Source organism: Phyllostomus discolor, chromosome 5 (genome assembly GCF_004126475.2).
Source record: "Phyllostomus discolor isolate MPI-MPIP mPhyDis1 chromosome 5, mPhyDis1.pri.v3, whole genome shotgun sequence".
Lineage (NCBI taxonomy): Eukaryota > Metazoa > Chordata > Mammalia > Chiroptera > Phyllostomidae > Phyllostomus > Phyllostomus discolor.
In genome coordinates this window covers 99,591,432-99,608,137 of record NC_040907.2, presented here as the reverse complement: position 1 = coordinate 99,608,137, position 16,706 = coordinate 99,591,432, and the positions used below count along the sequence as shown (strand labels likewise).

General features: G+C 44.0%; 1 protein-coding gene across 1 annotated transcript in view; it reads right to left on the bottom strand.

Moving 5' to 3' along the window:
- Positions 1 to 6,650, bottom strand: part of ST6GAL2 (ST6 beta-galactoside alpha-2,6-sialyltransferase 2) — a 44,195-nt gene extending 37,545 nt beyond the window's left edge. The window contains exons 1-2 of the mRNA XM_028514091.2: positions 6,610 to 6,650; positions 3,907 to 4,868 (exon numbers count right to left, since the gene is read on the bottom strand). Of these exons, the coding sequence (XP_028369892.1) occupies positions 3,907 to 4,813 (907 nt within the window). The 5' untranslated portion in view covers positions 4,814 to 4,868; positions 6,610 to 6,650. The remainder of the gene's footprint in view (positions 1 to 3,906; positions 4,869 to 6,609) is intronic.
- Between the last annotated feature and the right edge of the window lie 10,056 nt (positions 6,651 to 16,706).

Below are 16,706 nucleotides of genomic sequence, written 5' to 3'. Positions count from 1 at the left end.
ATCTCTCTAAAATAAAAAGTTGATCCATCACTTGTCTTCCTCAAAGATTGCAATGCCTGTCACCATGAGCCCAGGGGTCAGAGCTGGAGTTTCTGGAGACCCAGATTTGGGTTGGATGAAATCCAGGCTCCATCCACTAGGCCTTCTAGGTGCCTACATTTCCTTATCCATAAGATAGGAATAATCAATTACTTACGTTTGCAAGACTCCAGCAGTTACCACATAAAAGCATTTGGTACTGTAACACCCTACCTATGATTATAACCATTGAATGAAGTCTAACTTCAGGAGAAGGATACACAAGCATATCTGGGAGCTGACCTCCTGCCCACCTATCCAGCTTTTTTTACTCTCCTCCCAGCCCCATGCTGCCCCTCCAGCTCTCTTCACCTGAATGCTGCATCTGTGACATGGATTTTCCTCTTCTGGGTGGTGTTTGCTAACCTCCTCTCTCCCCCTAGGCACCAGCCCTTACCATGGTTAGGATTCTACTGTCTTCCTGTCAGTTTATGTCTCGTTCAGTCCTTCTTCTAACCACGGTATTTCCATTGCCTGTTCTCAGTCTGTTTTTCCCATTAGACTATGGAGGAGGATTTGAGGTTTATGTCTGTTCCCTGTTCATCTTTGGGTCACTAATCACTAGCATAGTTATCAGGCCTCAGAGAAGGGGATCAATAAATATTCAATGCTTGTTGAATGACTATATGAGCTTTCTTGCTTTTATTTATGTGTTGGTGTTGGTTTGTTATTTTTGTAAGAGGAGATGGCAAATCCAGACTCTGCCCCCTGGGGAGTACTGCATGCTCCACTCCCTACATACTCTCTCCCCTTCTTCCTCACACACTTGCCAGAATTTGAGTTTCAAGTACACAGGTCCTGATCTCCCATATTAAGGCCACCACTGTTAGATCAGAGTAAGCAGTTCTCTGAAGTGTGTTTCCACAGGACTGCTGGCAGATGAACTCACTACCAAATTGTTGTTTATATGTATGGATGAAAAAAGATCTCACTGATTCCAGGAAAGAATGTCCCATATTTCCAAAACAGTTCAGTTTGCTTTTCAATAACATATTCAAAGTGGAGGTGTTGACAACTGTTACAATGTTTTTAAAAACAATTACAGAGTATGACAGTCTAACAGAGCTGGGAAACAGGACTGCACTGACAATAGAACCAGCAGAGGGAGCTAGAGGGAAGCCAGCCAAAACAGAAACCTGAGGGCAATTGAGTTTCCTCTGTGGGTGAGGGATGGTGATTGCTAAGTATTCAGGGCCAGTTCACTGGCAGGGGGCCTTCTGGCTGCACTGACATGAAGCTAGCTAGCCCCAGGTACCTTCCTAGCTCTGCCCTCAGTTTTTCTTAATAAGACTATGTTTTTTGAGTCTTTTTGATCTTCACTTAGCCAATCCACAAGAGATTTTTAGGGGTCAAGATGAATTTAGCTAAATAGTACAGCATGCCTCAATATTCCAGGTTGCCTGGAGGCATCTACTGGTGACTTTGTATTATTAAGAGAACCATCAACTATATGTTGATAAGCATGTATACATTCTTATCAAGGTGGTGAGTAGGAAGGAGAAACTCACCACCTCACGTGGGCAAGTGCTGATGCTAAGAGATAGTATCTTATAAAAGTGAAGGAGTTTTAATTTTTACAATTGTATTATGCTTTGATAATATATTCTTAAAATGGTAGGTACAAAACTAGATTCAAAGGAACCTAAGCAAAACAACACAAAACTGCAAATACTTGTGTTTTTCAGTTAAGATTCTACAATTCTAATCACAAAGCCTCGTGAGAGTGCATACAATATAAATTAAATCTGGATACTAGAAATTAACAAAGATAACAAAGATATCTTAAATCTGGATACTAGAAATTAACAAAGATATAAGTGACATTTCCTGTTACCCCAAAGCATGTAATGTCCAGTGTCTTTCACACTCTGTTCCAAATTCTGAAAAGAATTTATGAGACTCTGGTCAGAGACATTTATGGCAGAATAAAGAGCAGGGCAATTCTCACTAACAGGCAAGAGCAATCCAGATTTGCAGCTATAATTCAGAGGTGTTTAAAACACTGCAAAACAAAACCAGAAGCCAGTTACTGCCTGCTTTACAGCATAATACTTAAATTCCTTCTTACATTATTAACAATGGTCCTGGAAACGAGAAAGAACTGTGGCATTACTTCACTCCAGGGACCTGTAAACCACTGCTTTCCCTCATCAATTGCAGGCTGCTCTACTCCAGCTTTGGCTACATATTTATGTGACACATGGACAGTGTTATTATAAGACTGCTGTAATGTCAGCACAGGGATCCTGGGACTCCAGACCTCAAGTCTAGACTTGTATTATTTTTTTTAACTTTAAAAATATTTCACTTTCAGTCTCATTCCCAAGAACATCTGAGATGAGGTCTGGGTGGCGAAGCCTGATTAGAATGTCACCCCTCCATCTAAAAATGGCTGATATTCAGAATATCAACCACTCCTAAAGGATACAGAACAGCTAATGGGTCCAGGAAACAAAAGGTATTCCTTTCTAATGAGTAGGTTATGCCCCCTGAATGTCACTTCCAGATTAATTACAAGCAACACTGCCTATTGTGAGAATGTATTAGATTTGGTTGTTTTACATTGGCACTTCAGGCTGAGTCTGTGTCTGATTCACATTTATCCTTTGGCACTGAGCACAGAAACTGGTACATAGTGGGGGCTAAATACTTGTTTGTTAAATAAGTTAATGGGCTTAAAGGGCCAAGCTGCTTGCTCACTGGTACAGCAACAGAATTAGCCTGAGAATGGAGGGAAGCTCAAGTCCTTAGAGCAAAGACTGAAGTTTCCTGAAGAAGGAATTCTACGTTGAGGCTGTAACCCTGAGTTTCCCATCTGCCAGCCTGTCCTACAGGTTTTGAGCTCCCGATATCAACTCTTACATGAATTTCCAGACCACATGCTTACCCTAGAAATTACAGAATTATCAGTCCCAACAGTCACAAGAGCAAGCCCTTAAAATAAATCTCTTTCTCTCTACATATATATCCCATCAGTATGTTTCTCTGGATAGACTTAATTACAGGAACTATGAAACAGACTGTCCTCAAGGCTCTTGACATGGATTTCAAGATGGAAGTCTGGGATGTAGTCCTGTGATTTACCATTTGAGAGAAGATCCCTGCTAGGTGCACCAGCTATGACCAAAGGTGAGATTGGTACCAAGGGGTCAAAGGTCAGAACTCACTTTAGCAATAGGAAAGATGTTTTCTCAACAGCAATCGGGCTGTCCTCGAAGCCCACACATCGGTTTAGTGACCAACTACAATCATCATGAATACTACTCTGTGGAGGTGGCATGCCTAACCGCCTTTGCCCTGTGGGAATTTGCTTTCCTTTTTCACCCTCTTATTTATGTCTCATAACTCTTCCACACTACAGGTTCATCAGGCTTTTGAAGATCAGGCTGGCAGACTATCAACTTAGAACATGGCTTCTAAGGGAGCTGAATCCAGAGACCCGGCAGCGAGGAAGGTCACAGCTGCAAAAGGTGGGGGTGCTGGCCTTCCATGCCTCCTGGCACCCAGCAATGGGGAGCACATCTCTGCTCTAAAACTGCCTGCCTCAAAGGATACCTCTGCTGGGATCCCAAACGGGGTCTTTCAGACCCAACTACGAAAACAAACAAACAAACAGACAGACAGACAAACAAATAATAAATAAAGAAAGAAGGAAGAAGAAAGGAAAAGAGAAAGAAAGGAAAAAGGAAAAAGCACTCTTCAGCTAACGTCCAGAACACTCAGCACTAAGCCCCAAGTGTGCCCTGCCAGTGGGAATCAGAGGAAGGTGGAAACACAGCCAGCTCTATTGAAGCACCAAGCCCAGCAGAATCCCTATGACACACCCACCTATCTCCTCCCCCAAGGAGGAGTTGAGGATGGCGCCGGCAGACATGACAACAGCGCAGGAGCGCAAGCCGCGCGGGTGTAGCTGGCTGAGTGGCACGGTGGGGACTAGAGCTCGCCAGCCCAGCGCAGAGAAGGGGGGCTCTGTGCCATCGAGCGTGCGCACTCGCACCCGGCGCCGCAGGGCGCACAGCAGAGCCGATCGGCTCCGCCCCGCCGCCCGCCTCCCGCGGAAACGCACGCCGTGCTTATTAGCGGTCATGTAGTCTCTCATGGCCTTCTGCAGGCGCGGGTTGAGCATCTTGGAAGAGACGTTTCCCTTCCACAGCCGGTGCAGGAAGGTCCTAGACATGGGGGAATACAGCCTGTCTCCATCGTCGCCCTCCTCCAGCAAATGGCTGCTCCTCTTATGCAGGTGCCTTTTCTTCACCGTCGATAGCCCCTCCCGCTGGCCAGAGTGTCTGGGGGAAAGCGACTCCCATGTCCCCTGAGTATGGCTGTGAGGCCCTCGCTGACCAGCAGCAAAAATATAGTCGTTGTCCTCCGAGTAGAAAGTACTTTGAGATTTTCTTCCAATCTGGGATGAAAAGAACTCGTCTTTATTTTCAACCCCACTTTGCACCTGGGCCCATTTCTGCCGGTGGAGAGGCCCTGTGGCGTGTCCATCAAGCAGCCCCTTGTTTGCCTCCACGCTTTCTGGCAAGGAGGGCTCCTGCATAGCACCCATGATGGCCCTCTGCTTCCCCTGCATGGGCAGGAGCCTCCTGGTCTCCAGGAAGGCAAAGGAGCTGGGTGCAGGCTCAGCAGGGTTGCTGTCAGTGAAGTAAACGAATATCACCAGGAAGAGGATCCCCCAAGCAAATATCCCACAAAGCGTTCGTAGTCTCCACTGCTTCAAGTGAGGTTTCATGGCAGGGCTCTAAGGTCAGCAGCTGGCATCATAAAGCAGCAAGGAGAGAATGAACCTGTAAAACAGTTAGGTTTACAGTTAGCCAATGTAGACATCTGCCAGACATCACTGGGAATGATCTATCTTTGCAGTGTTCCTGTTGAGGAGGGTCAGAATGGGCACCAGAAACCAGGATCATTGGGAAGCTTTTGCTAAATTCAGCTGTCATATTTCCCCCAACCTCCAATTTCTGCAAAGGGTCCCATCATCTCAGCTGAGAGTCTTGGGAGAGAGGAGGTGGAGTAGATGTGTATTTAGAAACCCTGTCCTGGTCACTCAGTGATGGGTTTGTCTCCCCACTTTTATAGCTGCTTAAAATAGGGACCATCCCAACAACCTCTTCCTGGTACTGGGTTTATGGAATTATAATTTGATTAAACAAAACAGGAGAGTTGAGCAGAGTTTGCCAACTCTTACCTGCTTATCAGATGACCAAAAACTTAAAGCTCATATATTGTACAGCAATATTGCTGTGTGAAATTCCTAAGGGACGACAACCATATCTGATTTCCCATGGTTTCTCACAGGCCTAAGAGGCTGCCTGAAACACACCAGAAGTCCACCCATGGTTCTGAATTGCCAGTGCTTCAGTATATGTTGCAGCAGGGGGATGTTATGCCAAGGTGTCTGTGGACTTCAATAGTGCCTCAAATAATCCTACCTACTTCATCCTCAACTTGAGTTTCTTAGGGAATAAGAGTGAAGTGTATTAAGATTTTATAGCCCTGGCTGGTGTAGCTCAGTGGATTGAGCGTGGGCTGGGAACCAAAGTGTCCCAGGTTCGATTCCCAGCCAGGGTACATTCCTGGGTTGCAGGCCAGAACCCCCAGCAACCGCACATTGATGTCTGTCTGTCTATCTATCTATCTATCTATCTATCTCCCTCCCTTCCCTCTCTAAAAATAAATAAATAAAATCTTTAAAAAAAAAGATTTTACATAAGGGAGGAGATGAGGAGAGAGCTGGCTGATTCTAGATGAGCCTTCATCCAAGAAAGGGTGAAAAATGGGCAGAGATGAGAAGTATAGATGGAATGTAAGGGAGAAGGAACTTCTTTTCCATACTGTATTGCAACCATATTATTGCTACACTGATACCTGAGTGGTACAGTGCTTGGTATTAAGAGAAACAATAAAAACATTAATAAGACATGTAACTAAACTTTAGTAATGTAAGCCAAGCACCAGAAAGGCAAAAACATACAGCATGTTTGTGGAATAATAATTGAGCTTGCTGCACTTAAAGCAGAGAGCACAGTACCCAGCACCAGCAGACAATTAATGTGAGCTGAAAGAATGACATGAGGCTGTGTGTGTACATGTCAGCATTTGCAAGCATGCATGACTGTGTCTTTGGGGGACACTGTTGATAGAAGTAGGGAGACCATTTGTTGAAAACAACTGGAAAGCTAGGGCCTTTCAAGCCATGGGGACCTCAAGGGCATACCTGGATATCTGGGCTGTATGCGACGTGGGAGGAGTGAAGTTCTACGAGCAAGGGCATGCTACTTGCCTGGGCTTTAGGAAGATGACATTGCAGCAGGTAAGACAGGATAGGGAGGTGTATTAAGAGGAGGTCATTAGTACAGATCAGACAGGGCTATTGAGAGGAGCTCATGGGGAAATCAGTGACCCGTGTCATACTTCCCTAACATAGGTTGCCCGCTACTACAACACCAAGGCATGTGAGGGGTAGCCATAGTACACAACAATGCTGGGATTTTTACTCAGATAAACACAAATAAAAATGAGTCATACCTATGTCAGAGTAGTCCCCATACGAAGCTATAAACAGCCTCTGGTGGAAAAAAAAAAGCCAAAGTGAGAAAACACATTTGCCTTAAAGATGGATACAAATTCTTTGACTCTTGTCCTGTAGCGAGATGGGGTCTATGCCTTCTTGCCTTGAATAAGGGTTGGGGGAGGGTCTGTGACTTCTTTGATTTGTTATCAGGCCTAGATCTAGCTGATGCCACTTTATGTCTCTTAAACAGTTCACTCTAGGGGAAGCCAGACACCCACAAAGATGTCTCTGTAACTTCAGTCCACCATGCATTGAGGAAGCCCAAGCTAGCCATGTGGAAAGCCCACATGGACTGAGAGGTACATGCCCAGCCTTCCCTGAACTACTGCAGCTTTCCCTGCCAAATCTTGGATGGCCAGCTCAGTAGAGCTTTCAGATGTTTCTAGTCTCAGCCACCTCTGACTATACCCTCATGGAAAACCCTGAGTATGAACCCAGCTGAACCAGTCAGCACACAGAACCACGAATGATAATGACAGATTGTTGTTCTAAGCCACTGAATTTTGAGGTGATTTGAATTTTGAGGAGATCAGAAGAGTTTATTGGAACAGGTTCTAATAAAAATGCCAAATGAGAAGTGCCCAGAAGGAGTCCAACAATTGTGGCATCTTTGAGGTAGGTGAGAGTGTAGTCTCTCAGAGGGATTATATAAAATGCAACATTCATTCAAATGCATAAATTACGGCTTTTCAAAAAGTGTTTGCTTTACTTTGTCTTCTTATGAAAGCAAGGCTATAGATTTCATATACAGTCATAAATTAAATACACATACAAAGAATGTGCTTTCACCAAGCCAGAGACTCTGATGCCAAGAAATGAACACAGAAGAAATAATACCAGCAGTTAACTTTCTATATGCCAGACCCTGTGCTTAGTTAGCACTTTCCCTGGATTATCTCACTTAGCTTCTAAGCACCTGGTAAGGTAGGAAATACTGCTATGTCCATTTGAGAGATGAAAAACTGAACCTCAGAGAGACTAAGTAACCTGCCCAAAGCCCCAGAGAAAGCAAGAAACAGTGCATGCAAACCCATCTACTTGACTTTGGGGCTCTTGACACTTTTGACCCTAATTTCTGATTCTATCTGATCATACCAACTGAAGTGTTATTTTCTTTTTTTAATATATTTTATTGATTATGCTATTACAGTTGTCCCATTTCCCCCCTTCACTCCCCTCCACCCTGTACACCCTCTCCCACCCACATTCCCCCTCCTTTAGTTCATGTCCATGTGTCATACTTATAAGTTCTTTAGCTTCTACATTTCCCATACTATTCTTACCCTCCCCCTAATGTATTTTCAACCTACAAACTATGCTACTTATTCTCTGTACCTTTTTCCCCTTTCTCTTCCTCCCACTCCCCTGTTGCTAACCCTCCATGTGATCTCCATTTCTGTGGTTCTGTTCCTGTTCTAGTTGTTTGCTTAGTTTGTTTTGGTTTTGCTTTAGGTGTTGGTTGTTCATAATTGTGAGTTTGCTGTCCTTTTACTATACATATTTTTTCTTTATCTTCTTTTCTTAGATAAGTCCCTTTAACATTTCATAAAATAAGGGCTTGGTGATGATGAACTCCTTTAACTTGAACTTATCTGAGAAGCACTTTATCTGCCCTTCCATTCATAAATGAAAGCTTTGCTGGATAGAGTAATCTGGGATATAGGTCCTTGTCTTTCATGACTTGGAATACTTCTGTTCAGCCCCTTCTTGCCTGTAAGGTCTCTTTTGAGAAATCAGCTGACAATCTGATGGGAACTCCTTTGTAGGTGACTGTCCCCTTATCTCTTGCTGCTTCTAGGATTCTCTCCTTCATTTTTACTTTGGCTAATGTAATTATGATGTGCCTTGGTGTGTTTCTTCTTAGGTCCAACTTCTTTGGGACTCTCTGAGCTTCCTGGATTTCTTGGAAGACTATTTCCTTTGCCAGATTGGGGAAGTTCTCCTTTATTATTTGTTCAAATACATGCTCAATCTGTTGCTTTTCCCCTTCCCCTTCTGGTACCCCTATAATTCGGATGTCGGAACGTTTAAAGATGTCTTGGATGCTCTTAAGCTTCTCCTCATTTTTTTGAATTCTTATTTCTTCATGCTATCCTGCTTGGTTGATTCTATCTTCCTTCTGGTCCACTGTATTGTTTTGAGACCCAGTTTCCTTCCCTTCACTATTGGCTCTCCTCCGTGTATCTTCCTTCATCTCTTTTATGGTAACCTGCATCTTTTCATCTAATTTGCACCCAAAATTATTGGGAACTGCCCTGCCTGGTATCAGAATCTGTAACCCCCACCTAGGCTAAGGCTAAGGGAACTCCCTTGGAACCGTAAGCCAGCAAGGAGACAAAAGCTTATCTCCCTGGCAGGAGCGCCGCTTTTGCTGCTTCATTCATAACTGAACCCCAAAGCTTGGTCAGTTAGCCAAAGATGGGTAAGATTCCCCAAGGGGGGAACGACCTAAGACAGGCACGATCACGTGGGAGGCCCCCCAAAAGAAGGACTTTGGGGGCTGCAGCAAAAGGGGGTGATGGACCCTGCTCCTGGGCTTTGACGTAGCCTGAGTTCTCATGGTCTGGGAGAAAATCTCCTTATCTCTTGGTTGCCTTAGTTCCCTTGCTCCACCTAAGCCTGAAACAATGACAGGGTGGTGCAGCTCTGTGCTGAAAAGGGCGGATTCCCCAGGTGATCAGGCCTAAGAAAGAACATGTAATTACTGTGAAACCTCCTTTGTTTAGAATGCTCTCAGTTGAATGAGAAGGGTCCAAGGAGGAAGTTAGTTTGTTCCTCAAAGTCTTACAGCTCTTTGACCCTGACTCAAAATAGACCCTCAGACTTCCTTGTTTTCTATGGTTCCTTACTCCCCCCTAATGAGTACTGTACTTTACCTGAATTATTATGCAAAACGAGCCCAATAAAAGCAGGTTTGGATGGTAAATTGGCACGTTCCCCGCTAGAGGGGGTGGCCATTTTGTCCCTACTTCTCCACAGAAACTAGTCTGTCTTTGTGCATGTTTTTTCTCGCGTGTTTTTGGCGAGCCATCCACAGCGTTCTGTGATCACTGCTGGCCAGTGACCCACGCATCACAAAATCAACCAATTCCATGAGCTTTCTGATCACCAGTGTTTTGAACTGTGCATCTGATAGATTGGCTATTTCTTGGTCGCTCAAAAGAATGAGTCCTGGGGGACTGATCAGTTCTTCTGTTGGAAACATATCTCTCCCTGTCTCTCCTCCCCCCCCCCCCCCCCCCCGTCTGGTCGCTCTTGTTATGGTGGCGGGCGGAGCCTTAGGTGTTAACCGGGGCTGGGCACCCCAGTCACTAGATTGTGACGTTATATGTGGGGGTGGGGGCGGGAGGGAACAATGGCGGTAGTTCCATTCTCCTGGGATCTCAGTCCCTTCTCTGTGATCCTGGGCTGCGAGCTCTGCCCTGGTCCACAGTCGCCGCCTCCCTGGGTCCGCCAGCCGCAGCTTGTATACTCAGGGTCCACCGCTGCATTCTTGGTGCCAAGTTTTCCCTGACCTCCGCTGCGCCCGCCGGGCTCATCCTCTCAGCCCCTCCTAATAGTCTGGATGTACAGGTCTACTTCAACTTCTTGGCTGTCCGACTTCCATTCAGATAAATCCTCTGTCAGTTCTGGGTGTTATTCTCGCTCTAAATTGTTGTTGTTCTAATCTTGGTTGTGCGTGGAGGTACGGTGCGTCCACCTATTCCTCCATCTTGCCGGAAGTCTTCTCTGAAGTGTTATTTTTCTAAATAAACCATATTAAACTATCTGTGGGGAAGGATTTTTTCCTATAAATTGTCACAGTCTGATGATTTTATATTTCCATTCCTGAATGGCTTGACAGTGTCCTAGTTTCTAGATGCTTATCATCATTTTATGCATATTTCAATCAGGGACTGAGACCAGTTTATAGATGCCACACTTGGAGTAGAATCTGCTAAATGATCTTTCTAAACCTGCCCACTCAGGAGATAGTGCTTCAAACTGTAGTGCCCAACATGAAGATATAAAACTGATGTCAGTGTTTTAACATTTATATTAGAAATAAGAAAAGTATCCTTAATAACAGTTATTCTGCTTCCCCTCCCACTGAGCACATTGCAACACAATTCTAAGTCTAACCACTAGGGTCAGCACAGTTTCACAAGACTGCCCCCACTTTAGACACCAGCCTTAATTTATATCCCCAAAGTCACCTGCACTTCTCACCATTTGGTGACTGGTCTGGGAGGTCCCCACAATACCCTTCAGGTTGGATCATTTGCTAGAATGACTTACAGAACTCAGGAAAACTATGCTATACTAATGATTAAAGTTTTGTCTTTTGAAGGGATATATGTAGTTTAAGGTGTGTGTGTGTATGTGTGTGTGTATGAAATGGAGAGAGATTCCATGCTTCCATGTCCACTCTCCATGGTCAGGCAGTATCATTCTCTTGGGACATCTATGTGTTTACCAATCGTGAAGATTCACTGAGCCTGGGCATTCAGAGTTTTTATTGGGGTTCCATTATATAGGCATGACTGATTGAATCATCAGCCATGTGATGGTTCATTATGTGATGCTCCATGAGATGGAACATTATGCTAAGTGAAATGAGCCAGGCAGTGGAAGACAAATGCCATATGATTTCACCTATAAGTGGAACCTAATCAGCAAAACAAACAAGTGAGAAAAATAGAACCGGAGACATGGAAAAAAAGAACAAATTGACAGTGACCAGAGGGGAGGAGGGGGGAATAACGGGGGAAAGAAAGGTAGGGGTCAAGTCAAGGTACATGTATAAAGGACCCATGGACAAGGACAATGGAGTAGAGGATTGAATATGGGAGGTGGGGGTGTGTAGGGCAGGGAAGAGTAATGGGGACAACTGTAATTGAACAAGAATATATAAAAAAAGGGAAAAAATAAAATAAAATTAGAAACAAATAAGAATCATTGACCATGTGATTGAATTCAGTTTCCAGTCCTCTCCTCTCCCCAGAGGTCAGGTTGGCCTAAAGTCCCCTGCCCTCTAATCACAGTATACATCATTCTGGTGACCAGCCTCTATTCTGACACTATCTAGAGGCCCACTAGGATTCACCATGTTAGCATAATAAAGACACTCCTATCACTGAAGAAAATGTAAGGGTTTTTAGAAACTCCATTCCAAGGATCCAGGACAAAGAGCAGACAAAAGATTAAACTACCATAAACTCCAGTAGTTAATTTAAAAGGCAGTCTTTCTGTTTCTGGTGGAAATCATCATCTCTGGATTGCGCTGCAACAGCTCTGGGGACTTATTCCAGTGGATTACTAATAAACAGAAACTGGAGCTCTGGCCAGGTGGCTCAGTTGGTTGGGGGCATTGTCCCATACACTAAGGGGTTGCCGGTTTGATCCCCAGTCAGAGAACATACCTAGGTTGTGTGTTCAATCCCAGGTCTGGGTGCATGTGGGAGACAAGAGATTACTGTTTCTCCTTCACATCGATGTCTCTCTCTGTCTCTCTGTCTCTCTCTCTCTCTGTCTCTCTCTCTCTCAATAAAAACATATCCTCTAGTGAAGATTAAAACAATTTTAAAAAGTATAATGGGAAATGGAGGCTCCTTCAGCATTTCCTTGAGAGACTATTTTTAAAATACAAAGTAAAAAAAAGTATGTGCATATAATTGCAGTAGATGAAATAATGAACAGGAAACCTTGGTAGGTTGGGGAGGAACTAGAAACCTATGGCCTTGCGAACTGGGGCTGAGGACCTGTGTCTTGCATGCCAGATGGCTCTTAGCTGCCTCAGTTCAGCAGAATCAAGAAGCCACAGAAGCAAGAGCTGAGAACGTGAACCTGCTAAATTTCACATCCAGAACAGACCTTCAGACATATATATATAAAATCATTATACAGAAACATCTAGTTCCCAACCCAAGACATATAAAGTCTTTTTCTCCCCCTGTGGGGAGAATACAGACACAAAAGGGAGGGAGAAGAATGGGAGAAAGTCTTTGGACACAGAGAAAGTTCAGAAAAAGCCTAGCTGGTAAGAGGGAGCTGCTGTGGGGACAGGGCCCTGGGAAAGATTTTGTCCTCTCTACCTTCTTTTCTGGGAAGTAGAAAGGGTGGGATTTTTGAAGCTCTCCAAGCACTGTGAAAGGAGTTAACTATTACAATGCAAAGTGGGGGGTGGGGTGGGTTAAGATGGCATCAGAGTAGGAAGGAGCAGATTCAGCTTCGCTCTGCTCGGGAGAAAATCCTGGCTGATCTATGGAGTAGAGAAGCAAGCAACCAGCATACTTCAGCATCTGTGAAATAGGGAACCAAGGATCGTGGCGGAACCATAAAACCGGACCCTAAGAAGAGTGCTGCAACAGGGTAGGGTCCCAGGGACCAGCGTGGGGTCTGGGGGCTGCAGCCCCAGGCCCAGTGCCTGCTGCCAGGGTTGCCACAGAGTCCTTGGGAGAGAGCCTGGACAACCGCTCCCTCCCCAGCCAAACAAGGTCTGAGCAGCACTGGGAGGAATCCAGGTGCTAGCAAACACACAAAGGCTGTGAGCACTTTTGGAGGCTGTGGACACTGGAGGGGCTGGGTTGTGCAGTGGGCCCTGATCCCCATAGTCACCAGTCTGGCTGGAGAGTTTGGCTGCGGGAGAAGCCAGGCGATTGTGTGGAGCGGCAGGCTTGAATAGGAGGAATTTCTCAAGAGGAAGGAATGAAAAGACAGATACTGTTTGGGAAATTCTCCTAAAATGATTAATCACTCCAGCCTCCCTGCCACCCAGCCGCGGGCACACTCAGGCACGCGCACATGGGGAGAGCATCCCCGCACTCCAGTCCACAGTGGTAACCCTGGGGAAAGACCTGATTCCCACACCCTGGGCGCAAGGCTGAGGACCCACTTTAGCTTCCCAAACAGTGCAGGAGCCAGTGTGCGCTCCAATGACCAAGGAAGAAAAACCATACCAATCACCCCTCAGCCTGCAGCAGCCAGCAAGAGCAGAAACACCAGTTTGGCCACTTTGAAGCCAAGAGATTTTTAATTTTATTGTATTTTTTAACAAGTCTTAATTTTTAAATTTTTATTGTTTTTATTCTCTTTTGATTTCTTTTTCCTCTCTTTCCTGATTTCTTGTTTTATTCCTTCCTCCTTCCTTTCCTCCTATTTTATCTCTTCTTCTTTCCTTTGTCTGCCCTTTTTATTTTTACTTTTTAAATTTTTTTCTAAATACCTACAAATGAGACAAAATCCTGGATCTGTGAAGAGACCAAAGTTGAACCCAAAGAAGGGGCATCACAACAGCTGGGACAGTGAGACAAATTTCACTCTGCTATTACAGAGAACCTGCAAATTATTGCATATTTGTATTATTATTATTTTTCCAGTATTCTTACATATTTTTTAATAGTATTTTTTTATCCCTCTTCTTTCTGTATAGTCTTCTTTGCCTAGCTGGTTATACTGTATCATTTGACAGGTTTCCCCTGTTCTCTCTTTCATAGTGCATTGCTAATTTACTGTCTTTCATGTCACTTGTGTTTCTTTAGCACACTACTCCAGGTCCTATACTCCCTATTCCTGTTATCCAGATCATATAGATTTTGTCATATGATTGTTGCTCTAATATTATTGTAAGTAATAGCTGTTCCACACAATTGTAAATACTTCACAACAGCCTTCTCGGATCTTAGCCCACTTCAGTTTCCTGAACTCTATTACTGCAGTTGTTAACTCTATTCTCTCACACACTACACCTATTTACTATCTTTTACTCTCACCTTACCTCAGAATCTGACCTCCGACAACCTCACTGCTTTATAGATCCGACTCACAATCCTTCCTTCCCAAACAAGAGTCTTATCTTCTTTCCATCCTTTCTAAAAATCAGCTAGCTGGGTGGAAGATCACAGTTAACACTATACATAGTCAAAGGATCTCCTATCTCTTCTCTACTTGCTGCTAATATAAATATTATAGAATACTCTCCTGCTGTCTTTTTTTAATGTATACTTTTTAAAAAGATTATTTATTTATTTATTCTTAGAGAGGGAAGGGAGGGAGAAAGAGAGATCGAGAGAAACATCAATGTGTGGTTACTGGGGGCCGTGGCCTACAACCCAGGCATGTGCCCTGACTGGGAATCAAACCACTGGGAATGGACACTTTGGTTCGCAGCCCGCACTCAATCCACTGAGCCATGCCAGCCAGGGCTCTCCTGCTGTCTTAAGCCATTTTGCCTTTCCCCTCCAACTGATCACAAAAAAGAGTAGGTGGAGGCGGTGAATACCAGGATACCCACTGGAAGAGGAAACCCAACAACAAAGGAACCACTAACAGATAACAACAGAATAAGGTGAAGGAGGGAGTGGTAACCACACAAACCTCAATCCAGGACCTATCTGGAAATACAACTAAACAGTAGAGACAGTACCCAATACAAACAACTGAACAAGAGCAAGAGAGAATACTCAAAACCTTATACACATGGAAGAACCAGCTTCAACATAGCCTACCCTCACCAGCACAACAAAATACAGGAGGTGGTGGACAGAGTGACCCTCATTTAACCAGCTGGTGGGAAGGAACCACCAAAGAAAGGCCTAACAACAATCAAAACCCAAAGGCATACACAAAGCCAACTTAAAAGACAACCGAAGACCAGTGAGCTTGGGAGATCAAGGAAACTGCACCACTGAATCTCACAGGTATTCTATCACAGAAGTTCACACCATACACCCAGGGAGTCAGAACAGATCAATTTAAGAAGCTGAGGCTAACAAGAAGAGTCTCACAAACAATGGGAAGACAAAGAAACAATCCCCAAATGAAAGGAAAGGAGGAAGCCTCAGAAAGAATGCTAAATGAAATAGAGGCAACTCAACTATAAGATATTGAGTTCAAAGCAATGATTGTCAGGAAGCTCAATGAGCTCACAATGAGCTACCAGAAACTATAGGGAAGCTACAATGATCTCAATGAAAACTATATCAACATGAAAAAGGAAATAGAAACTATCAATAAGGGCCAAGAGGAAATGAAGAATACAATTTCTGAACTGAAGAATACAGTAGAAGGAATGAAAAGCAGGATTGATGAAGCAGAAGATCAGATCACTGAGCTAGAGGACAAAGTAGAAGAAAACACCCAGAAAGAGCAAGAAAAGGAAAAGAGGCTCAGAAAGAATGAAAAGGGATTACAGGAAATGCAAGACAGTATGAAACGCAATAATATCCAGAAGGAGAAGAAGAAGAGCAAGGGATAGAAAAACTATTTGAAAAAGTAATGATGGAAAACTTCCCTAATTTGATGAGAAAAAGTCACACAAATCCAGAAAACACAGAGAGTTCCAGTCAAGAGGAACCCAAAGAGGGTCACAACAAGACATATCATAATCAAAATGGCAAAATACCAAGACAAAGAGAGAATCTTAAAAGCAGCAAGGGAGAAACAGGAAGTAACATACAAGGGAGCCCCAATAACGCTTACAACTGACTTCTCACTGGAAACACTCCAAGCCAGAAGAAAATGGCAAAAAATATTCCAAGTAATGAGAAAAAGAGGTCTACAACCAAGGCTACTTTACCCAGCAAGGCTCTCAATCAAGATAGAAGGTCAAATAAGAAGCTTCCCAGACAAAAGAAGTCTAAAAGAATACACCTCCACCGAACCACCTCTGCAAGAGATGCTAAAGGGCCTGCTTTTAGAAACAGAAGGAAGAGTGAGGGAGTGGGAGAGGGAGAGAGAGAGAGAGAGAAAGAGAGAGAGAGAGGGAGGGAGAGAGGAGAACACAGGTATGAAAATGGCAATGAATAAGTACCTATCAGTAATAACCTTAAATGTAAATGGATTAAATGCTCCAATCAAAAGACATAGAATAGGTGAATGGATAAGAAACCATGACCCACACATATGTTGCCTACAAGAGACCAAGCTCAGGACAAAAGACCTACACAGATTAAAAGCGAAGGGCTCGAAACAAATTTTCCAAGCAAATGGACAGGAAAAAAAAAGCCAGGGTAGAAATACTCATATCAGACAACATAGTCTTCCAAAAAAGGTCCATAAAAAGAGACCCAGA